The sequence below is a fragment of the Pelmatolapia mariae genome, linkage group LG1 (assembly GCF_036321145.2).
Source record: "Pelmatolapia mariae isolate MD_Pm_ZW linkage group LG1, Pm_UMD_F_2, whole genome shotgun sequence".
Classification (NCBI taxonomy): Eukaryota; Metazoa; Chordata; class Actinopteri; order Cichliformes; family Cichlidae; genus Pelmatolapia; species Pelmatolapia mariae.
This window is the reverse complement of record NC_086227.1, coordinates 22,485,858-22,510,420: the sequence shown is the minus strand read 5'-3', so window position 1 is coordinate 22,510,420 and position 24,563 is coordinate 22,485,858. Positions and strand designations below refer to the sequence as shown.

Below are 24,563 nucleotides of genomic sequence, written 5' to 3'. Positions count from 1 at the left end.
AGGCTGGAGTAGCCACCATTTTGCATGTCTAGTGTGTTCCTCCCTCCATTGCTAATAGAGACGATTCCAGTCATTTTCTGGCATCATTACGGCTAGTAAGTACATCCTAGCAACAATATGTCGGCATAAATTTGGGGAAATGGCTTTACCTGTGAGTAGTTGTCTGCGGTTTGACTGTATTTACGTTGACAACTGTCACTGTGGCGCTGCATAGGAAGTCGCAGCCCTTAGTGCACCGGGGCTGTGCTAAGTTAGCTAGCATGTTTAGCATAGTTATAGCCTTGCTGGACTAGGGATGTGTAGCTCAGCAGTATGCTGTGTCCACTAAATCAAAGTCATCAAGGCAACGCGCAGTGACAATTTATTATTTCCTGTCTTTCTAACTAGCGGGCACGAGTTGCATTTAATTCAGAGAGTATTCGGTTAAGGTAATGAAGAAGCAAGCTAATGGTCAGGTGGCTACGTTAGCTTGATAATCCAAATGCTTCAAGAAGGCCTAAACTGCATTATGTCCTGATCAATCGGCGATCAGAGTCAGGTGTAATGGCCTGCCTCTGATTGTATACAGCCGATGATGTAGACTTTAATGTAATACAGCGCCTGCTAAGATGAAGCTACTCCTGTAGTGTCATCATGATATCTTGCCCTTTTAAGATGCTACTAAATTAGCTAGTTGTTAGCTGGCTCTTCAGAGGTGTGATTTGCGTTTTCTAAGTCATATTAAGCATGTGACGCTTCACGGCGTGGTTATTAATACAGTTAGACTTTCCTAATATTTAACCAACTATAAGCGTTTAATCCGTAAGTTAGCGTTTAATTGAAATACCAAGGAAGCTAACGATAGCTAGCTTGGTGTTCTGAGGACGTGGACTTGGGTTTTTGTCCAGTTTCGTGAGATGGTTAATTAGTGTTGACAAGCTGTTAAATGAGAAGGAAAGACTTAGACACGCGCTTTTTTATAACTGCGCTGTCAACGTCCGAGTTTAATTCATTTTCCAGGATCGGTTTGCATGTAAGTGTTAAGGAAGTCAGGTGCAAGTAGGAAGTGAGCAAATGAGGTGACGTACAGTATGGGTGATTTCTCTACGGTTTTTGACAGGAGCTGTAAATTACGCCTCCACAAGCTTAAGTCGAAGTAAGTTCTTCAGGTCCACTGTTTGTGGTACCGACACACAAAACCAGTCTTGATAAACTACAAGCCAAGTGTATTGCAACGCCTTTGACGTGCAGTTTACTTTATCTGTATGCTTGATGTGGGCTTTCGAGGGATTCGGGACCAACTGTACTGATACGTTTGAAGGCCTAATGAAAATGAACCTGTTAAATATATAATTTTACTTTCCTCACCGTCAAGTCACACGCAGTACTGTAGATTTCAGCCATATTCAGTTCCTACTGGCTTCACTTTGTAAAACTAAATATGCAGTATGTTGTCCTGCATTACCTTTTCTGTTTACATGTATTGTCTGTTATATGGGGTAGATTATTATTATTGTTATTAACTGTAGATGGGTGAGAGTTAACGATAAAAACGTCATATTTAGTTGTAGCAAAGGAATAGCCAGGATGCATTATAGAACGGCACATTATATTGTGCTTGAAACATGCAGTTATGACCTTAATTTAAAACACTTAACCGTTACCTCTAATGGCAGTGATGCTATGCATAAAATGTACTTGAGTAGGTGCATCATAAGCAGGGTTAGCGTGCATTAATCACACAGCACTGAAACAACTTCACATGATCACTGTGTCTGCATATCAGTGCCCCACACAATGTGAAATCATATAGCTCCAGGCTTTGCCTCAGGGCTATTTAAGATCTTTTGATGTATTTCCAGTTTAGGATTCATTTTGACTCCACATCAATGTCATTTGGCCAACCTAAGTACTGAGTGAGTTAGCACCGTCTCTGTGTCTTGTTTGGACAGAAACTGATCAGTCTTTATGGTTTTACCCCAAGTAAACAGCCGCACAAACTTAGTGATAAATAAGGTACTGTAAATGCCATTTGTTATTTTGTCTTTTTTCCTCCTCCTTTTAGCATTGGGGTTGTTGTACATTTTGCCTCTGATTAGTTTTGAGCAGGAAAAGCTTACCAAAGACCCGTTCTAAGCAGGGCTAGTTTCCAGCAGGCTTTTTCAATTTGCAGGCTGACAAAGCTAAATTAAGAAGTGCTTAGCTTAACTGACTCCAACTGATGGTGAAGGCACACACGGACCTTTGTAGAGCTCCTGTGTAACTTCAGAGTCTCTGAATTTAAAGTTGATCTCATTATTGGCTCTTTGATGACTTTTTTGATCATCAGTCAAAAAAAATAAGCAATTTCTCTATTTTCAGTGTTGTCTTCAGCAGGTTAAGATCTTCTAAGTGGTAGAAGAAAGGCGTGGTAGCTGCAAACAGTGAAATGACTATTTGCAGTTGCACATAGATGTCGAAATCGCCAGGCTTTTTGAGCTGTCTGATCTCTGCATGTTTGCTAAGAGAGGAAAACAAAATCTGGAAAACCATAAAGGTCTGGAGTGTGTACATGTAAAACACCCGACAGAATATTTTGACTATTACGAGTGCTTCTTCCCCGTACACAAGTATGGTACTCAACATTTGAATGTGCACATAGGAACCAGGGTGTAAATGTAATCCATGTCAAAGCTGATAGTCATGTTTGAACTTCAGTGTTCAGTTATTTGTAGCTCTGTAAAGCCGAGCATCTATAGTTGGTTATAAAAGAAGCAGTAGAATAGTCTGTGTTGGTATTATTTAATTTAGAACGTCTTGATGTCTAGCTGAATGGTAAGAGGAAGAAAAAAAACAAAAACCTTATGCAGTCTGCCAAAGTTTGCCAGTCACAGCTCTGTATATGGTTCTTATTGGAGCTGTCTGACCTTTTTGTCTACTTTAAATGTGCAGCTCTTTAAAAAAAAAAAGGGAAAAAAAGACAGCATAAATGGATGTTACATCATGCTTTCTATTTCTACCCATACAGTGCTTGTGGCATTTAGGAATATAATCTAAAACCACAAACAAACTTAAAAAAAAATTAAGTGGTGCTTTGTGTCTCGATATCTTTAGACTGATGTCTCAGAGTCGACAGGGTGACTGCTCCCTGTGGTAAATGGGAAGTGTTATGTGCTTTTTAACCTGTTGCTGGTTGTCAGGCTCTTTGAAAACAGATTTGGGTTAGCTCTTCTATGAACATTTCACAGTGTATGCAAAACATGTCAGCAGATGCATGCGATAACTCATAGTGTTAGGCTTTTATATGGTCTGGGGAGTGTAAAAATGTCCAAAGCAATCTGGATGCAGTGTTCTTCTTCTTGTATATAAATATTATCAGGGTTTATCCCAGCTCGAAATGGGCCTTTGAGGGGTTGTTGCCTTACAAAATAGAAGTTGCTCCATTTTCTTGTTATTTCTGGTTATTTGATAAAGGAAAAAACAAAGTATATGTTTAGTAAATCAAGCCTCCCGAAACTCATTTAAGGCCAAAAACCTTTGATAAGAACAGAAACAATTTTACAAAATTTGGTCTTTGTAGTGAGGAACAATAAAGTGAACTAAAAGCTGTTGCTCGACAAGTGTTGAACAAGCTTGCTTCCCCACCGCAGTTTCACATTCATCTGTGGATGAGAAGGCAAACTACACTGTTCATCTGAAGGCAATGTCAGTAATTTGCAATTAAAATTGATATTGTTTTGTTTGTAGAAGAATGTGCTGCTGTTTTGCAACTGCAAGAATGTGAAACTGTAATTTAATCAGCTCTCAGCAGTGGCTGGATTTACGTTCTTTAATGTGTACACATTTGATTATGAGCACAGCAAGAGTCGGGGCGCCATGATTAATGGAGCCCAACACTGGGTCCATTCAGTGCAGGTAATTTAAACGGTGTTAAGATGAACAGTAAGTCTCTGGCTTTATTAAAGTGTGGCCTTGCCTGACCACCCTTCCCATTCTTCTTTGATCAAAGTGAATTCTTAGATTGTCCACAAGCCACCACCTTACTCAGCAAAGGATGTCCTCATTCCTCCTGTGTGTGTGTGTGTGTTTGTGTGTGTGTGTGTGTGTGTGTGTGTGTGTGTATCCTTATTTCCTTCAGACTGGCATAATTTCAGAGGATTTCCTTTGATCCCACAAGTGTTAGAGTTAATAACGAAATGTTAAGGAGTTTTTTCCCCCCTCTTTATTCATTCAGATGAAAAAAATCTAGCTTGCACTGAATACTGGCCAATGTAATCAGGTATATTGTAGACAGATGTAAAGTTTGTATTTGGTTACATAAAAGCCTGTTCTAAATGGTCAGAGATTGTACATTTCTTGTTACACTGACAACATAAGATTTCCATAAGACATGACAGAGCTGTTGTGGATAAATCAGAGGCTTGATTTCATTATGTGTTTGTGTAATGATTTAATAGAGCCACACGGTTGATCTGTTTTTCTTGTTTCATACAGTGTCACTTATGGTTCATTAAGATGTTTGAGGAGGAAAAAAGTCAAAAACTCAAAAGCAAATATTTGTCATGACAGCAGTAATCGCCTCTGAGGGATAAATTCTCTCTTGACTACAACATGAATAAAAAAATACGTTAAATTACTGTGTGTCACTATTTTATAAAACTTATTTTTTCCTGCTGGTATGAGATTGTTTATGAAACAAATATAATCATTTTTGTTTTGTGAATGTTATTAAAATCCTTGTGTTTATCAAGATCGGCTATTTCCAAAGTCAAGAGTGCTGTGGCCCACTTAAAAACCAGCCAATCTCAAATCTTCAAAAACAAGCAAAAGGGTGTTGGCTGTAAATTCGTAATGCTAACCAGTCATATGCAGGCCAATGTGTGACAAACCTACCACTTGGACACAAACTTAAGTGCAACTTAAATTAATTCACTTACTTATACTGCAGTCCACCTGCAGTACCTTCACAGCCTAGCAGCGGTCCCTGGCCCACACTTTGGGAATCTGATCTAGACGATAAAACCAAGGAAAGCCTGTGACTTCTAACCATCTTTTTACTGTATGCTACTCGGTTAAGGTCGTAGACATTATTTTATAAAGCACTAATCGATGCAGTCGCACATTTAGAGGACTGACAGGCTCATTAAACTTGCTGTTCTCACCTTCTGCAACAGCAGTGCACGCCAAAAGTGACGTCATCTGCTGGCGCGAACCGTGCTTTTGTATTTTGGCCGGTCATGCACCTCTGTTTCTGTAGCTTCAGGGTTGAAAACATGAATTTACGATCATGTGGGTTTTTTGTTTGTTTGTTTGTTTAGTATAATGTGGTATCAGTACAGAAGTTCGTTTACAGGTTATACGGAGGAAAATGTTGTATCAGTTTGAATGAGGCTTTCAAAGAGACCGTGAGGAAAATGAGTCTGTCTTGAAAAACTTTGGAGCAAAAAAAGGAAAAACTCAAAGATTTCTTTTTTTCCGATTTTGACAACTTCTCCTCCTGAACCAGTGCTGATGTGAAAGTTATGTCTGAAAAACAGGAGTGGTGCCTCAGTGCATCTCTCTGGCAACACGTATTGTATGTGGAATATTGCATTACTCATGCCCTCAGTGCTGGTATAAATGGTATGGAACTGTGGCGAAGTCACTGTTTGTGTGCAACACAACCAATACGGTGATTATTATGGGTCCCTGAGATTGTTCCTGAAAAATGTTGTGGATCTGCTATGCCATCAGCTCTTTGCTCTGGTTCATATGTCAGAGTGCATTATGTTCCCACTTCAGCACTGCATAGCTGGAGTTGGATAGAGTTATGGCTTTGCTCATCAAGTAATTACCATCATTTCTGTTGCAGTAGCAGCTTAATTATGTCCTGCATCCTACTACATAAAAGCTTTCTATTAGATGGGAGACAAAATGTACCTATTGCTCAGTAAAACACCACAATTAATAACTTTCCAGTTTATTTGACAGTTAAAATTAAGGTGGATGTTAGAAATGTGTGGTCATTAGTAAAATTACCTGAATAAACCAAGTTTAAAAGCTTTAAAAATTAAATATTCTCTAAAATGTTATTGTGTTAAATTCAACTTGGCTGAGCACATTTTGCAAGCCTCCCGTCTGCTCCAACAACCTGACATTTGCTGGGCTGCATATTAAATAAATTGAACTGACTTTGCTCTCAGTCTCTGTGCTGTAGTAATCATTAAACCCCGGTCATTTAAGATAATTTACTCACTGGTACAGACCGGAATAGCTCTCTCCTAACATGTTAAAAAAATCTCCAACCCTGCCAACGAAACGGTGTTCTGTGCTTGTATAAAATGAAAGTATACTTGATAAAGTATGGATAATATCCGGGTGAGTTTCCTCTGGAGGATGGCAAAACCTTCCCCGAGATTTGTTGCATTGGCTCACAGCTTTCTTGTAATATTCATATTAGTGTTAGATTTGCCTCATCGAAGAGTTCATTTAACATGCAGTTTGCAATTCATGTTTTCATCTTTGTAGCTCTTGGATCTGTTTTGGTAAAGTGTAGTTTCGGGTAATTGGTAGATGCATACACATAAAAGTTGATTTTCAAGCAAGCATGTGCCTTCATAAATATTTAAACATCTTTCTGTAGCTTGTGTTTGCTTAGAAGCTTCTTTGTGCAAGGATTGAATTTCACCATTTCTTCTTTGCCTTTGCACTTTTATTTTTTTTTAAAGATCTAAACAAAAGAGACAGTTTCCACCTAAAGTCAAATCTTACACAACATGGATTTAAAAAAAAAAAAAAATTAGTCTGTTTTACTGGAAAACTGACAAATACTTTTTATTCCTAAAAACATAAAATCCTTTTGTTATTCTTGTTACCCAAGTAAAATTTATGATTGTAGTTTCAGCGAACATTTTAGGAAGCGAAGTCTAGACTGTTGATTGGTACCTGTAAAACCTACATTTCTGCCTACATGCACAGCAGCTAAAACCCTTTCTTGGTTTCTAGTATACGTTGTCATATTTTAGGTAAAAAAGTGACATACCATGCTGCAGACTGGAGAGTTCTATATTTGTCTTAAATTTCAGAATTGTAGCTTTTCTGTGTTAGTGTAGTCTGTTCTGATGCCAACGGGTTTCCTTTCTTTGTGTTTTCCAGAGAATGCCAGCTCCGATCAGACTGCGGGAGCTGATCCGGACTATCCGGACAGCACGGACCCAGGCAGAGGAGCGTGAGATGATCCAGAAAGAGTGTGCTGCTATCCGCTCGTCCTTTAGAGAGGAAGACAATACGTACCGTTGCAGAAATGTCGCAAAGTTGCTTTATATGCACATGTTGGGCTACCCAGCGCACTTTGGACAGGTATGTTTGGTTATGCTGGGAGGGCAGTATGTATACAAAGGAGTTTTAAGTTTGCACCTCTGAATAGTTTGATGACGCGTTTTTTTTCCTTTTAGTTGGAGTGTTTGAAGCTGATTGCGTCCCAGAAGTTCACTGACAAACGAATAGGTTATTTGGGAGCTATGCTGCTTTTGGACGAGAGGCAGGATGTCCATCTCCTAATGACAAATTGCATTAAGAAGTAAGTGGAGGCTACAATGGGTTAAGATACACACACACACACACACACACACACACACACACACACACACACACTTAAATTTTAAAAAAAAAAATGTCGTTTTAGTCCAGTACCTAAAATATGAGTTTATGGTCCTCTGAACACAGTTGTAAAACCTTCTTCATCGACTTCTTCATAGTCTTCATAAGATTGTGAAGTATTCATATGCTCCTCTCTGGTATAGCATATAAAGTGACTCTTTGTTTCCGTGACTTATTTGACTCTCTTCTCCCACACCAGTGATTTGAATCACAGCACACAGTATGTCCAGGGCCTGGCATTGTGTACTTTAGGCTGCATGGGTTCTTCAGAAATGTGTCGTGACCTGGCAGGAGAGGTCGAGAAGCTGCTCAAAACGTCCAACTCCTACTTGAGGAAAAAGGTGAGTTTTACTCTTGTCATGTTTTAATTATCTACTACTACTACTTTAATATGTGTTGGGGGTGAAAGGTAGGTATGTGTGCTAAGCACTTAACACCACACCCAACACTCAAAAAAAGGAGAGATTGTATGAAAGGCTTCAGCATATCTTATTTAAATATTTGTATATTTGTCTACAGGCGGCATTGTGCGCTGTACATGTCATCAGGAAGGTCCCTGAACTCATGGAAATGTTCCTTCCAGCAACAAAAAACCTGCTGAGCGAGAAGAACCACGGTAAGTGTAAATGGTTTGTCGGGATGCAGTTGCTGGCTCATGGGGAAATGCGGTTGTCCTGCAGAAAAACGGAGTGTGTCCTCTTTCCTGCCACTCATATTGGTCTGTTCATAACAGCTGGGCAGCTGATGCCCTTTCTCTGTCGTCCTTTGCAGAGGGTGGTGCAATTAATGAGTCTGTCAGATACTCCAGGGGCTTGTGTATTATAGCATACAGAGGATGTATCAAAGGAAAAGTTGTTTTTGCTTTTTGTTGTTGTGGTTTTTTTAACCGTTGTGTTTCCTCGGGTCAAAAATGACCCGTAGGTGTATGGCAAACAAGTGTATGGGAATCCTGAGGACAGATAAAATAAGTTGTTGTTCTTAACATTTTGTGGCAGTGCAGTAATGTTTGCTTCTCATTATGCAGTTGTATTTTTATTTTATAAGTTACTGCCCTGTATTGCAAGATAGATTTATACATACACAAAGCAATGTCAGGTATTGGCAGTGATGGGAATAACGGCGTTACAAGTAACGGCGTTACTTTTTTCAGTAACGAGTAATCTAACTAATTACTATTCCTATCGTTACAACGCCGTTACAGTTACTAACAAGGAAACGCGGTCCGTTACTATTTTTCAACAAACAGACGGTTGAAGCTGTCTTCAGCTTACCGCATCTTATATCAGTAGCACGGAAGTAGCTGACTACGTAAGTAATCTGGGCGCTACAGCTTTAAGCAGCTGCGCGCGCTCCCGCGGACGCGAAAATCACGATCACTTTTTGCACAACACCTGGAGCTAAGGGGGCAAAACAATCGCATGAGTGCTGCTGTTTGACTGAGGAAGAATAAAGTAGTCGTGGTAAGCCAATCACATGACCACTTAAAGACAAAGCAACAAGGTGACATATACCAGTTTATAAATTATGTTGATAGGCCACGTAAAACCAGAGTCATGATAAACAATATATACGCGGCGTTTTTTCCTCAATAGTTTCGTCACGTTTACTGTCTAAGGACAGCACTAGCAAGCACTCTCTGCTTATGACCAAAACAAAAAAAAAACAGCGGAAGTTTTAGGAGTGACGGCGAGAGAGAGAGAGAGAGAGCAGAAAAAGAGAGAGAGCGAGTTTTGAGATGTGAGAGATTTGTGACGTTTAGCGTGTTTGGAGTGTGTAGTTAGTGTGTAGTGTTGTGGATAGTTTTGGGTTGTGTGTCAGAACAATAAGGTGACTGCTGTCTCCAGGTAGAAAAAGGAGTGATACACCTGCTGCTGTCAGACCTGCAGGTATCAGGCTGTGATGTTCTCCTTTATAGTGGACAGAAATAATTGGAGTGGCACAAATAATTTGTGTGGCATCTTATTGAATGCAGAACAGCTGACTGTTCTGTAAATAGTTTGAAATGGTTATTTAAAAAAAGGGTAAAAGTAAACTTGTGCATAGGATTTTAAAATTGACAATTTATATTTGCATTCAAAGTTATGAAATATGATTCATTAAAGATGTTTGTGGTTGTTACAGTAAAAAATATAACTTTTTCTACTCTGATTTTATGGTTTTTGTCTGATTTTAGATCAATTGTGTTAATACAGTATGTCAAAATGAAAACATGACTGTAAATTCAGACACGTGAGGTTGTGCTGAAAAGGATGATACCAAACAAGGCAAAGTAAATAGTTTTTAAAGGTAAAATGTGGAGGGAAAATCAAAAATAGTTAAAATGGCCAATTATACCCTGGACCCCAGAGGGTTAAACTTTTTTTTTAAAGTAACGCAATAGTTACTTTTCAAGTAATTAATTACTTTTAGGATATTGTAACTCAGTTACTAACTCAGTTACTTTTTTGAAGAAGTAACTACTAACTATAATTGAATTACTTTTTCAAAGTAACTTGCCCAACACTGGGTATTGGTAATGTGGACTTTCCTATACAACCACAGTCATGCATATCGTTAACAGACCATGTGTCTGAATGTTGCCAGCACCCAGTCGAATCAATAATGTGACCAAGTTTCTAACTTTCAACATTTATTTTTATAATGTGACGTTTTTACAACTGTGTGGCTTGAAAACACAGCCGCCACTGCTTTCCACTGATGTCCTTAAGATTAGTTTTCAGCCTTGTAGCAATAATATAAGGTCACAAGGGAATGATTAGCCTGTTGGATATATTCAAGTCAGAGGCATGTTGCTGTCACCTGTTACAGTTACCATATATGGCATATTTTTCTAAATCTGACTTAAGTCTCTGTGTGACTGCTCACTGTCCATCAAAGTGTTTAAATACTGTTTTTTTTTGTAGAAACAAATGGGTGCTTCATAGAGCAAAACAACTCATGCTAGCATTTTCCTTGAAAGTGGTGTCATCCTGTCATGGTTTGGTCCCCCAGGTGTTCTCCATACATCAGTCGTCCTCCTCACTGAGATGTGTGAAAGAAGTCCTGACATGCTGGCCCACTTCAGAAAGGTACAGATTATTTTTTTAAAGGACCTTAAAGAAGTTACTTACGCATTTGTCTTAAGGCCCACGTCACATTTCATTCTTCCTTTGCCTACACTTTTTCTTTTGTTGTAGCTAAGCTAGACAAGCATTTTAACTGTTTGAGGTTTGGAATGCGCTAGAGGTTTCCTCGACATTCAGAGTATGTGTTAGTCTTTTTATCTCCTACCACTGTCTTTTCCTCTTGTATTTCAACTGCTACCAACTGTACCTTTCCCTCTCTAGGTGTAACAAAACTATGCCAGAGACCCCACTCCTCATGCTCATGATCTGAACATTATTTTTAAGCTCTCTGAAAGTGAATGATTTCCAGTTTTCCCCTCCCTAACATCTACCTCATATTTTTTCTGTCATTTGTCTTTGTTACAATTCCTGCATTGTGTTAGAATGAGAAGGTAAGAGTACATTCTGATCTCATAGCTGGTGCATGCTGTAAATAGTAATCACTCCTCACAGTCACCTCAAATGTAACCAGATTTGTGTTCAGTAATGTCATGTTGTGTTTTAATTTAGAAATCTTTTAATTTCTTTAACTTGTACGGTGATCATTACTGTCGGTGTTTTTGAATATTATAAAGAGTTCTTGGTCCATTTGTCAGATACATTTCTCACTATTGTTTTGAATGTTTTTGAATTTTTTTGCCAAATAAGCCACTCATTTGATCAGTGTCTATTTAGAGGCAGTCAGGTTGGTGTGTTTCCACGTAATTGCCACAGGTGTTGTCACCAGTGAACAATGTTTTCACTAAATATCACTGCGAAAAGGCTTGGAAGCTTATTTTGTGACATCAGTAACTTTCTTAGCTATTTTTGACTTTTGAGAAAGAGTTTGGCAAAAGTTGCACTGGGATGTCATGTTAAGGACAAACTCAGTCTTCTATTTAAAATTTCCTTTTAATAGCCTACTCTCATTTGGATTTGCTTTTTTCTTGTCGTACCTTCTGCAAAAAAGATCTTGTCAAGTGAAATGGCCTGGAAAGCTTGATGTAGCAAAGCAGCATGAAAGTAAAATTGGAAAGCAAAAAGTTCTTCTGTCACCTCAGAACTGTTTTATTTACATGCTGCAAGCTTCTCACCTTAATTTTTAAGAATATACAACAACTGGGCTTGCATGCACTGTACTGCTAAACAAAGTTTTGTCTATAATTTCTGTTCCTTAAAGGATACGAATGAGGTAAAACACACAAAGTATGGGATATCACACCGCTACATGTCCTGGCTGAAGACACCTTTATTCACGCCTTTAAGGCAGATCAGTGATACCAAACTGTCATCACAGTCAGCCCTCAGTTCTTATGCTCTTCACCTTACTAAGAACACCTCTGCCAAGTCAGGAGAGCCAGCTACTGCTAGTTAACTTTGCTGTCTGCCGACTTGAAGTTGGCTTAACCGCCCCTATTGGTTTTGGCTATCGCTGTACAGTTGGTGTTGTAAGCTGCCCGTGTTGTGCTAATTTCGAGTTTCCCTGTGTAGCAGTTTTTTGCCTCTAGCACAAATTTTAGTTCTTCCTGCACATCAATTTAAGTTCTGGCTTCCCTCCAGTGAAAAACAAAAGTAAATGTATCCCATGCCTATTACACTAATAGGCATGGTTGAAAATGGTACCCAGTTTTCTGATTTAGTGCTGTGTAAGATGCCAAACTATTTCCCAAACTGTCATGCTTTGATGACCAGTTGTTTTTTGTTTTTGTTTGTTTTTTTGTTTGTTTTTAAAGCCCTGAAAAACTATGTAGGATAGATGATATTAATGTGATGGGAAGTTTCCTGCTTTAATGCACTTTATGTTAGAATTAATTTAAACTAGTGCTACTACTCTTTGCTTAGCCATGCTCAAAATCATAGCAGTGTGTATGCAGAGTTTCTTTTTCTCTCGAAGCCAGATGTTCTAACCCAATACATTTTTACAGTCAAGTTTTTGATTTCACAATCTCAATTAGTCACACACGTTTTAACCATATTGCTCTGCATCAATAAACAAGAATCCCAACCCCTTTGCATTGCATAAGAATTTGCTGCTTTAACTGAGAAATCATTAACTTCAAACATTAAGAGTAGTGTTACACACATTAATGATTTAAAGAATCATATTTCAGAGAGTTTAACAAAATATTGTGACACCTCTTCTCGTTTTGTTTTTGTTTTTTGTAGCTTGTTCCACAGTTGGTGAGAATCCTGAAGAACCTAATAATGTCTGGATACTCTCCTGAGCATGATGTGTCAGGCATAAGTGACCCTTTCCTGCAGGTAAATCTCACTTTTTTCACTATACAATTACCCGGTACAGCACTTAGCAATCATCTAATGATGATTGTTAACCATCATTAGGATTTAGACTCACTGCACTCTTTATTAGGTACACCTGGCTAGTACCAGGTTGGAACTCTTTTGCCTTCAGAACTGTCTTAATTCTTCATTGGACATATTCAACAACGTGCTGGAAACACAAGACTCCATCAGACGATGAGTACCATGTGGTCATGAAGGGACGGGCATGGTCAGCAACAATGCTCAGCTAGGCTGCAGCATTTTAAAAAATTCTCAGTACTCAGGGGTGTAAAGTGTACCTATTCCGCACACCATTAAAGCAGCAGCAGCAGCCTAAACTGTTGGATCCGTGCTTTCATGTTATTTTGAATTCTGATGCCATCCGAATATCAGTAAAAATCAAGACTGGCCAAACCAGGAACATTTTGGTGAGCCTGTGCAAACTGTAGCCTCAGTTTCCTGTTTTTAGCTGACAGGATTCCCTCCCCCAGTGTTTTGTCTTTGTCCTGCTTCTGTAGCCCATCTGCTTCAAGGTTTGACATATTCAGAGGTGATTGGTGTACTTGGTATCTGAAACAAGTGGTTATTTGAATTACTGTTGCCTGACATGTCTGGCCATTCTCCTCTGAACTCTGGTATCAGCAAGATGTTTTTACCTAGAGAATTGCAGCTCACTGGATTTTCTGTTTTAAAAAAATCTTTCTCTGTAAATCCTTGGGAAGTTTGTGTGGGGAAATCTGAGTAGAGCAGTTTCTAAAATACTCTGCCAGGTTTATAGTTATTTCTTCCTCATTCTCACACTTGGTATGAATTTCAGCAGGTTGTCTTGACCACAGATGCATTGAGTTGCTGCCAAATGATTGGCTGTTGAGATATTTGCATTAATCAGTTTAATCTGTGTACCTTTGAAAAGTGTGGTGCAAGAGAAGTAGTTTTCTTTACAGAACAAAGTACTAAATGTGTGCTGATCTTAACTAGGAGTTGTCAGTCTTACAAACAGCATTAAGCATTCAGTTGCTCATGTACAGCTAAAATAGGCTTTGCTGTGCAAGTGGACAAAAGAACCAAAATGGCAGCAAGCAAGGCACGGCTTGTGAGTAACAATAAAGTAAATCACATTTGACAGGACTGCTGCTTCTTCTTTTTCTTAGGTGCGGATATTGAGACTACTGCGAATTTTAGGCAAGGGTGATGACGACTCCAGTGAAGCAATGAATGACATTCTTGCGCAGGTTGGAATTGAAAAAAAAATTGCTTAGATTTAAGTCCTCACAGATTAAGTGTTGTTCTGACAAATCCACGGTCTGTATACTTGCAGGTTGCTACAAACACAGAGACGAGTAAAAATGTAGGCAATGCAATCCTGTACGAGACTGTACTGACTATAATGGACATCAAGTCGGAAAGTGGACTGAGGGTGAGTTCATTTTAGGAAAAGGTTATGAGAATCTTTTTGTAAATTTAAACTCATCTGAATGCTTGTTTCTTTCTTACAGGTCTTGGCCATTAACATATTAGGTCGCTTCCTTCTTAACAATGACAAAAATATAAGGTAAATAAATTGCCTGGAGTATTTCACCTTGAAGCCATCGATTTATCTAAAGTTTGATTAAAACCTGTTGACATTTCTTTAATCGACTTCAGATATGTGGCATTGACATCTCTACTAAAGACTGTACAAACGGACCACAATGCAGTGCAGAGGCATCGGAGCACCATTGTGGATTGTTTAAAAGACCTGGACGTGTCCATCAAGAGGTGATTCATGGTGCTACACATAACTTAACATGTCATGTTGTTTTGGGGGGTTTTGCCTTTTTTTTTCTGACCCTCGTCTGTTTTTCATTACTATGTAGACGTGCAATGGAACTGAGCTTTGCACTTGTGAATGGCAACAACATTAGAGGCATGATGAAAGAGCTGCTCTACTTCCTGGACTCCTGTGACCCTGAATTCAAAGCAGACTGTGCATCAGGAGTCTTTCTAGCTGCTGAGAAGTATGACACTGATACAGACTTCACCACACTTTACAAATTTAGTCACTGCTACTTTGTTTAAGTGTAAAACACATGCTGGCTGACCTTGTCACGTGCAAGGTTGTTAAAGTTTTCTGGGTTTCACTTTCTTTTTTGTGTGTGTGTTTTCTGTACTTTAAGCATGAAAGGTTCTGGTTTGGTACTACTTGGTACAAGTTAAATGTATCTATATGAATTAGAAAATCTAGTAAATGTCTTTCTTTTTATGGCCAGCACTGAAATGCTGTATGATGATACAATGAGTGATCCATCGTCTGACAGACTTTGTTGACACCTTTATTCTCTGACAGCATTTATCTCCTAGCAGTCAATGCTCTTCTGAATTTAATACATTTACGTTTTTCAGTCCATTGCTGGGCCTAATGGGTGTATTGTTTATGTTACAGATATGCTCCTTCAAAAAGATGGCACATAGACACCATTATGAGAGTCCTGACAACAGTAAGTAAAATACACAAAACTCTAATGTCTAAATAGTCCTTTGATTGTTGTTTAGTTCAATAGTAGTTTGCTCTGGGTATTACATTTGAGTACTACAAATCAAATAAATCTAGTAACAGTACTCCGTGGCCAACTGAGGTTTAGTTTACTGCAGATCTACAGGTAAATAAAGTTTGTTCGCGTTTCTCATTGATGTTTCTGCTCATCCTTCCAGGCAGGGAGCTACGTGCGAGACGACTCCGTTCCTAACCTCATCCAGCTCATCACAAACAGCGTGGAGATGCACGCCTACACAGTACAGAGACTTTACAAAGCTCTGCTGGATGACATCTCGCAGGTTAGAGCATTTCTTGTTTGGGTCATGCTTAGATTTGTGATGTCTCCATATTTTTTATTTATTTATTTTTTGTAGCATACATTAATAGAATGTATTATATAACAAAACTTTGGTATTTCAAACTAGTGTGAGAGGGTGATTTCTATTTCTGTGTTGTGTAGCAACCTCTAGTGCAGGTAGCATCCTGGTGCATAGGAGAGTATGGGGACCTGCTTGTGTCTGGGCAGTGTGAAGAGGAGGAGCCCATCCAGGTACACTAACATCTCAAGAGTGTATACAAAAACCAGATTTAAGATGACATAACCTGCTCATGAGATTTTGTGTTTTTCCTCTTTTCTTTTTGAACAAAGGTGACTGAGGATGAGGTTCTGGACGTGCTGGAAGGCCTCCTGGTGTCCAACCTGTCCACACCTGTGACCCGGGGTTACGCCCTTACAGCTATCATGAAGCTGTCTACTCGCTTCACTAGTGTAAAGTGAGTAATGGCTTTTTAAACTTACAGTGGCTAAGTCTTTCTTTTGACTTACTGTCACATGATCTTAAGATGGTTACATGTGTTATTCAGTACAGCATTTCCTTTGAGAGAGTTTGAAGGGGTTTTCAGTGGATCCTAAATATATCTGAGTGTTTATCATTGGTAATAAGAAATAACAAGACATAGCGTCATAATACATAAAGTACTTGAATCTCACTTTTTAAGCTCTAGTGTGTAAAGTTTATGTGTAATAACCATCTCTACCTTCACTTTTTGTTTCAGCCGAATCAAGAAGGTGGTCTCAATATATGGCAGTAGCATCGACGTGGAGCTTCAGCAGAGAGCTGTGGAGTACAATGCGCTTTTCAAGAAATACGACCATATGAGGTGAAACTACTTTACTAGGAAATTTCTCATATCTGTGACGGGCACATTGTAGCACTGAGTAGATTTAAGGGCGGGGAAAGAAAAGGAAAAAAAAGCTCAAGTGGTTGAGTTTGGTCTGTCTTTTGTCCTTGTTTGTTCCCTGACAATAGGCCAGCTCTCTTAGAGCGAATGCCCATTATGGAGAAAACTGCTTCTAATGGCCCCACAGAGATTGTACAGACTAATGGGGAGGCTGAGCCGTCTGTTGTGGAAGCAAAACATCCACCACCCGTCACCCAGCCAACCAACCAGGTGAGAACTGTTTTCAGCCTTTATATTATCACGAAAAACACACGTTTGTAGTCAAATGAACAATTAACAAGATAGATCTATTTGTCTTAAGTTTCTTTAGGAAACCATATTTTTTATTGAATTTAGAACCAGATGGATTCATTTAAGCCTGTTGATGAGTATTTTATTTTTGTAGTATTATTTTCACTTAAAATGGTATACATACACTTATCATGTTAATGTCTTGTCCCTATTCCACAGGCTAATGATTTATTAGACTTGCTGGGTGGTAACGATGTGGTGCCGGTAATTCAGACCACGGTGCCCACTAAGCCAGCTTCAGCAGGAGGAGAGCTACTTGATCTACTGGGTGACCTCTCACTTAGTGGTAGAGTACTCTGTTTACACATTTATTACACCTTTTATTTATTTATTTTTTTAAGAGCCTGCTATAAACTTTTTTTTAATAACCAGTGTGGATGTGATTCCCAGCCTAGACTACTGCTTCGTTTTTGTAAAACATCTGTTACTATAGGTTTACTTTCACATTTTTGGTTATGGGGTAATGACTTTTTGCTTAATGAACTAGAAATTGCACTTGCAGTGATTATAGCAGTACGTGAAAAATAAAGCCGATACCCAAAATGTTGGACCATGTATATCAGCATTCTCACTTGCCACTTTTATTCCAGCTATGTTTCTAAAGTTATGATTTTTCTGTGATTGTGTGACTGGATAATAATAATAATCATGTTAATTCTGAACACAACACATGCTCAGTAATGCTGCAATGCCCCCTTAAACCCCTTGAAAATGACACATCAGTAACCTCTGCATATCATCATTATGTGTCCATGTCCTCTTAAACCCTCGTATGTTGCTTCCTCCTTCCCAGGCGGTCCAGCCCCTACTCCTGCAACCTCAGTGCCCTCTTCCCAACCTGCTTTCCTCTTGGATGGCCTCACCTCACCGCCCCTTTTTAATGACATTGCAGCTGCAGGTGAGAGTATGTTTCTCACCTTGACCATCCACTGCCACATATACACTATTTTATGACATAATCCTTACATAATAAAGCACTTGGTCATTATATATTTTTTTCTGGACTTACCCAACCTGTGAAGCGTTAGTACTGTAACATCTACTTTTTTTTAATCATCTGCTCCTCTCTGTATAGGTATCCCTCCTATGACGGCGTACAACAAGAATGGCCTGAAAATAGACTTTACATTTGAGAGAGCTAACCCCAACCCCAACATCGCGGTTATCACTATCCACGCATCCAACTCGACAGAAGCAGACATGACTGATTTTGTTTTTCAGGCTGCAGTACCAAAGGTGAGCAGCCCAACACGGGTATTATGTGACGAAAGTGTAGTTAATTCCTAATCACGACAGTGTTCGTTTTCATTTAGCTCCATTATGTAAATGAGTTTCCACTGACTTTAGGCTTATTCAGTAACTCACAGTGCCAATAATGTGCTTGTTCTGTAGGCTGAACCTGCATAAATGTTGTAAATATTGGATCTGTAAGCTGGAAACACTACTGAGCAGTCAGTGCTAGTGGGAATTAATTATTAATAGACTTGCAGTGTCTTTGGTATGCTATTTTTCTCTGTTATCTGCTTTACTCTCAACTAGTTGTGTTTAATTATTATTTAATGCAGGAATGCTTATTTTTTTCAGATCACATGACACATTGCTGTTAGTACTTTTATTAATATTTATGTTGTGGTAACTGTTGCTGTTACTGGATCGTTAGTAACTGCCCTGTGGTCTCTTGTTTACCCGATTTATCTTCAAACTTCTCAACTCCTCAAATAGTATTTTTCCATAGTAATGGGCTTTTAAAACAACACTGTTAGTTTCATGGGGAAATGTACAGTTTTTTATATTCTAATGTTGATGTTCCTATGAGTGTAATTTAAGTGAAGTCTCACTATGCACTCTTGTTTTTGTAGTCTTAAAGTAATATCAGGTTATGTTGATTTAAATAAAACCAGGGTTTCTGCCCGCATACTGCAAAGGGGGGGGGCCTACTGGGTATAAGTTGACCACCCACCTTGCATATGCGTCATGGAATATTTTACAGTCATCTTATCTAATGAATAAATTTGTTAAAGTGGTGATGAGTGGCTTCGAGTGACCATCGATCAGTTGCTGTCTAGGGCTTGATTGAAAGTATCCGTATTTTAAGCTGCTGTTATGACCCCAATTCTTCTGTGGTATCATTAAATTTTCATCTAACTCAGCGTCCCCTCTCTGTTTGTCAGACATTCCAGCTGCAGCTCCTCTCCCCTAGCAGTAATGTCGTCCCAGCACTTAACCAGGGAACTGTCACACAGGTCATCAGAGTACTCAACCCACAGAAGGTGAGTTTCTTTTTCTCAAATTGTAATGAATACATATTTGTTTTTTCTTTTTGTCCTCATGAGGAGTTTCCTTTTTTATAAATCCATCCACCCCTCCCAAATTTCAGCAACAACTACGAATGAGGATCAAGCTGACGTACACCCACAAAGGCTCGGCTGTGCAAGACCTGGCTGAGGTTAATAACTTCCCCCCTCAGTCCTGGCAGTGATGAGCTGCTCCTGTTGCTCTCAAAAACCCCCAGCAAGGGAACTATGAAAACGATTTTCCTTTCACCTCCCACCTTTCTTCCAACGGTCCCCCTGTGACATCAGTGCAGACAGCTGCCCTCAAGTTGCATGGGGAGCAGCAAAGCATTGAATACAGGAGAAAAATGCAGATGTTACGAAGACCCTATTGACTATTGACATCACATGAATAATTGGGTAAACATATCAATCAATGAACTTTTCTTATTTTTTTTTCTTAATTGGTTTCCTGATCTCTTTGATTAGTATGTTTCTCTCACACACACCCTTTGCCCGGCACCGACATCACCCACAAAAGCACACATGCACACCATTCACTGTGGTACACTTTACTTCTCTAGTCACTGTAGAAGAAAAGTGTTGCCCACTAATAAGCACTGCAGTAACCATAGTTTTATTTGGACTTGCAGGTGGAAACCCTGCTCCCTTGATACTTATGATTGGCTTTGCATTTGGGTGTTTTACCTATGAACCTTCAATCCTACAAAGGCAGCAGGAAAAAAAAAAAAAGCTTTGAAAGGTCTATTCAGTGCAGTCACACACTTGTTGGGTAACCTCGTTTTTGATCCGCCACATCATGAGTGATATAACTTGTCAGAGTTGTATTCATTTTGAATTACATTAATTTGCTTAAAGCATGTTTGAGCATCGTTAGGATCACAATCACACCTGGACTTCGTCTTTTCCGACTCTGACAGTAGGCCTCTTTATCCTATGTTTCTATAGGGAATCGTCTGCGTTAGTTTGTCACATTAAGAACAAACAGATCCAAGATGCTCACTTTGATCACCTGTGGCTAATTTCATAGACCCTGCTCAGCTCTTATCTCATCTGTAGTAAAGCAGCAGCTTTTAGATCAATGTAAAACATTCAACTGTTCATTGCTTTGCTTTGTCTGAGGGTGTTCATTTGTTAGTGGATATAATCCAGGCCTAAAAATTGATCTGATAATAAGTTTGTGTTTTTAAACTCTTCCTGCATCTGTGTCCCGAGTCTAGATTGCAATTGAGTTACATTTCAGATTTATTTAACCTGGTTGAACGTGGTCACCATGCACATACATGTAAATTAAGCTTGTTATGAATGTAGTTACATGCACTGAATGCTTTTATTTCCCCTTAATTCTTTTTTTTTTCATGTCTTTTTTGATGGGGATGCTCATCTTACTGGCACTATTTGTGTGAAAGTCTGTTTATCTCTGCAGTAATTTGACTTAATTTATGCCTGATATCAAAGTGATGTGCCTTTCTGACTTAGCTAGATAAAAGCCCCTGAATTTATTGAGTTCTGTATGAGCTTTGTAAGTCTGCTTGTGTGATGGTCATGTTTTCAGTCTGAGGGGGTAAATGGTCTCGGTGGATTAGAATGGGTATGTCACTTGATTTGATTTAGCCTTTTCACTGCTTAGTCTAATGACGAGTTAAAAATCAGTCACCCCCAAATCAGTCTCATGAGCTCACGAGGATGTCAGCAGTAATGTTTTTCTAGTTTTGACACAAACGTAAATTTTAATCTTCTTGGTTGTTTCTTTACAGTGTGGCAGATTTTTTTTTTTTTCCCCCCAGTAAAATACCTGATGGATGATGATAACTAAACAAACAAAAACAAAGATAATGGCAGCTAATAGATGTAAACTTTTCTTAAGCTGGCATCGAGATTTCAGGTGTTTTTTGCAAACTGTTAATGTACAAATATCACTACAACGCCCCCTTTTAAGTCAACAAAAATTAAAATGTGACTTTGAATCACATACTGGGACAGGTTCTTCGTTGGTGACTGTTTGTTTGATGATTGGAGTATGATTTCTTTGCTCTCGTCCTCTCCAAATCAGAATTCTGACCATGCTGTTGGGGACGGTAACCTTAATACCTCACAATGCTCTTTCTTTCTGTTAACCTTCAGTGGCAGTAGATTGACGTCTTGCTTAGTCACGAGTTAGAATCAAGGGGGAGCATCTGCATGAGAGAAACTAACAGTAGTTTGTGCATCTCATTACTTAACCTTAGCAGCCCTGTGACGATGCTGTGCTGAGATCTTCATCAGGCTGTGTAATTATTTTCACTATGCTTCACTGTCTTCTAACTTCTGTGACCAAATCAGAGAGACTATTAGCTTTGGAAATATTTTTGAGCTATGATATGTGTATATGGAGAAAATAATTTCAGTTTAACTTTTTTTCTTCTTTTCTGTTGTTGACAAATGCTATATTGGCTTTTTTTCTGTACATATTGAGGGCTTTTACAATTTTTGTCTCTTGTACTATCTTTCATCCTTTTTTTAGATGCCATTTTCTAAAAGAAAATTCCAATTATTCACAATGTATATTGTCTAAATAGATCTAGTCAACATTAGTCTATTAAGACTTCCCTGTATCATCACTCATTCATTGTAAAAGGTATATGATCTGCTGCCTGTACATTGTATATAGTTGTAAAACGAACGCTGATCAGATTAAATAAAACCCACATGAAGACTTAAAAAGATTAGCTAGAAAGTATAATTGTATGCATATATGTACAAAAAGAATCTTAAGAAGGATGCAATTGACATGCTCTTGATTTACTATTTGTCATGCTTCATTCATGATGTCGTCTTTTCTTTTACGATGATACTTTGTGAGTCATTGGGCCACATGAGGTTCCTTTTTTTTGGATGTTGAAAAAAAGGGTTAAATCTGTCCTAACAGATGTTGTATGGGTGATGTACTACTGAGAAACCTAAGCACAGTGCTGCACAGAGGCAGCAGCAGAAATGGCACCTTGCTCCATCTGCTTCTCTGCCCCTCAAACACCTCATGTACCCGTGCCCTCCTGTGGAAGAGCAGCGGCTTATTTACCAAGAAGCTGCTCTTCCTTCTGGCCTTATGTGCACTCTTTGACAATTCACCTCTATTAAACGCTTTTCAATCTGCAAATTGTTTTGTGAAATGAAGCCCACCCCCTCTTTCTTCATTATTCTGGTGTGTGATCTCTCTTAGCTGCCTGGTTGTCTTTTTGTTTTTGCATCTACCCAAACAGTCAAGGCCCTTATCAGTGCCACACAAAGGGGTTTTTCAGCTCACAGCAATGGATATTTTGTGTGCTCGCTGTATTCAGAACAACACAGTGCTTTCTTTTGGGTCCTTTTTTTAGTCCATTATAGCATGGCACAACTTTCAGTAAACGCTTTGTGATCTCCAATATACCCGTTAAAGAGAAAACGATCTGGGTCCTCGCTATTCTAAACCAGACTTTAAGTGGCTGTAAATCAAGGCAGGATATGATGAACAGCAGTGGGTGGACTCTTTTTGTCTGAGTCTTTATAATTTTGTTTTTAATCCATTTCTGCTGTTCAAGAACTAAAACAAAACTGGGGCAGAGGGGGAAAAGCCTGTGTAGCTGGCTAATAACCACAAGGGGGAGCTGTGCAAAATGGAAGGCTGAAGGGATGGGAAAGGAAGTTTGATACTCATACTGTTCCTGAATGTTTTTGTGTTGTTTGTATTGTCTTACTCAACCAGTATGTACCCTTGTCCGTCACATCAGATGGTTTCTTTTGATGATTCAGTCATTCATGCTGTTTAAAACCTACAAATGGAAATGAACCCAACATAAGTGCTTTGGACACTGTAACTGTAAAAGGAAGAGAAGAAATGGAATCAAGTACTCATCAGAGGTGTGGTCAGTGATGTGATGTGTGTGTGTGTGTGTGTGTGTGTGTGTGTGTGTGTGTGTGTGTGTGTGTGTGTGTGTGTGTGAGTGAGAGAGAGAAAGAGAGAGTCATGCCGAGAGGATGTGATGGTGTGCAACATGTCTTCTGTCTACATAGGACATGATTTTTGGCTGCAATTGCTTTCAGCGTCTGAGCTGCATGTGAAAACCAGTGTAAATAACACCATTTCTACTCTCGATCGAAGACTCTTTTTGAAGTGCTAGAAAAGTTCCAATTATACAAATCTGTCACACCACCTTCATGGGTCAGTACTAACATGTACAATAAGGAGTTGTTGAAATAGTGCTCACATTGCTGTCGATGTTTTTAAAGCATCTGTTATTCGGTTTATTGATTATTGCTTTTTTTTGTTTGTTTGTTTTTGTTTTTTGGATTTTTGTTTGTTTGTTTTTTGTTGTTTTTTTTTTTTGTTGGGGTGAATTCAGTGTGCAAAGGGCTTGGGAAAGCGTCTGAATTGCCACCACGTTCATGAACTTCCCCTGTTGAATTAAAAAAAAAAATAAAAATAAAAATGCATCTGCTGTATTTTGAAAACAGAATCTGTACACACACACACCCGAACCCCTGACCTGCCCGGACTGAAAACAAAACTGTATCTGATTAGTTGGGGGAGGGTGACGGCATGAGGTTCACTTTTGACTCGTATGAACTGTTATCCCAGTTCTGTGGCTTCAAGGTGAGTGTGAATGTCAGACTGAAAATATAAAAGGATGACTAAAGATGAGTTGTAAACTATTAAATGGGATATTTTCAATTTATGCTGTGTATTCTTGTCTTTGGGTTGGAGAAAATGATCAAGCGAATAAAAAGTCAAATAAAAATCTACATGAGCTACGGCAGTTTTCTTTTGTGCTTTGGGGTCTTGTGTGTAAGAGTCTACTGAAAAGAAATGCTGGGCTTAAATTATTCATTTGTTAATATTTATACCAAGGATGGATCATTTCTAATTGTTTTACGTCCTGTTTATCAAATGTTGAAAACTGGGATAAGAATGAGATATAAATAGAAATGAGTTTATTGCTATTATAATCACCTAGATTTTAAAAATGTTTTGTGCTGTTAATATCGACTCCAAGTATGAGTGGATCTGTGAGTGCTATGTATCTGTTTTTAATCGGCATTTAATAACCATGACTGGACCTGGGTTAAATTTAAACTGACCTTTATGATATAGAGGGGAGATTTAATAATTATTAATTATTCTACTGCACAGTTTCTAAATGATTGCAACCACGTGAAATGATCATAAAGGTGTCAAAGAGCAATCTAAAAAGGTATGGGAGGCACTTATCTATCATCATTTCTTAGGTTCATATAGTAAGACAA

At 38.8% G+C, this 24,563-nt stretch overlaps 1 protein-coding gene across 3 annotated transcripts; it reads left to right on the top strand.

Moving 5' to 3' along the window:
- ap1g1 (adaptor related protein complex 1 subunit gamma 1) lies at positions 1 to 24,563 on the top strand. 3 transcript variants are annotated; one of them, XM_063475689.1, is made up of 23 exons: positions 1 to 95; positions 7,093 to 7,296; positions 7,392 to 7,516; positions 7,796 to 7,937; positions 8,116 to 8,212; positions 10,588 to 10,664; positions 12,846 to 12,941; positions 14,114 to 14,194; positions 14,281 to 14,379; positions 14,459 to 14,514; positions 14,607 to 14,720; positions 14,819 to 14,959; positions 15,385 to 15,439; positions 15,654 to 15,776; positions 15,938 to 16,027; positions 16,127 to 16,251; positions 16,534 to 16,638; positions 16,788 to 16,929; positions 17,170 to 17,296; positions 17,804 to 17,908; positions 18,086 to 18,246; positions 19,182 to 19,280; positions 19,388 to 24,562. In XM_063475689.1, the coding sequence occupies exons 2-23, from the start codon at positions 7,096 to 7,098 to the stop codon at positions 19,487 to 19,489; spliced, it is 2,463 nt and encodes an 820-aa protein (XP_063331759.1). In that variant the 5' UTR covers positions 1 to 95; positions 7,093 to 7,095; the 3' UTR covers positions 19,490 to 24,562. The 3 variants fall into 3 exon arrangements, with proteins under 3 accessions (XP_063331759.1, XP_063331768.1, XP_063331751.1); XM_063475681.1 differs by lacking the exon at positions 1 to 95 and adding an exon at positions 134 to 151; XM_063475698.1 differs by lacking the exons at positions 1 to 95; positions 17,804 to 17,908 and adding an exon at positions 133 to 151 and having other exon boundaries at positions 19,388 to 24,563.

Excerpts from the sequence above, each read along its gene's own strand:
- ap1g1 (XM_063475681.1), top strand. Across the intron at positions 16,252-16,533 it reads ACTCGCTTCACTAGTGTAAA|CCGAATCAAGAAGGTGGTCT; the intron begins GTGAGTAATGGC and ends TTTTTGTTTCAG. Across the intron at positions 18,247-19,181 it reads TTCAGGCTGCAGTACCAAAG|ACATTCCAGCTGCAGCTCCT; the intron begins GTGAGCAGCCCA and ends TCTGTTTGTCAG.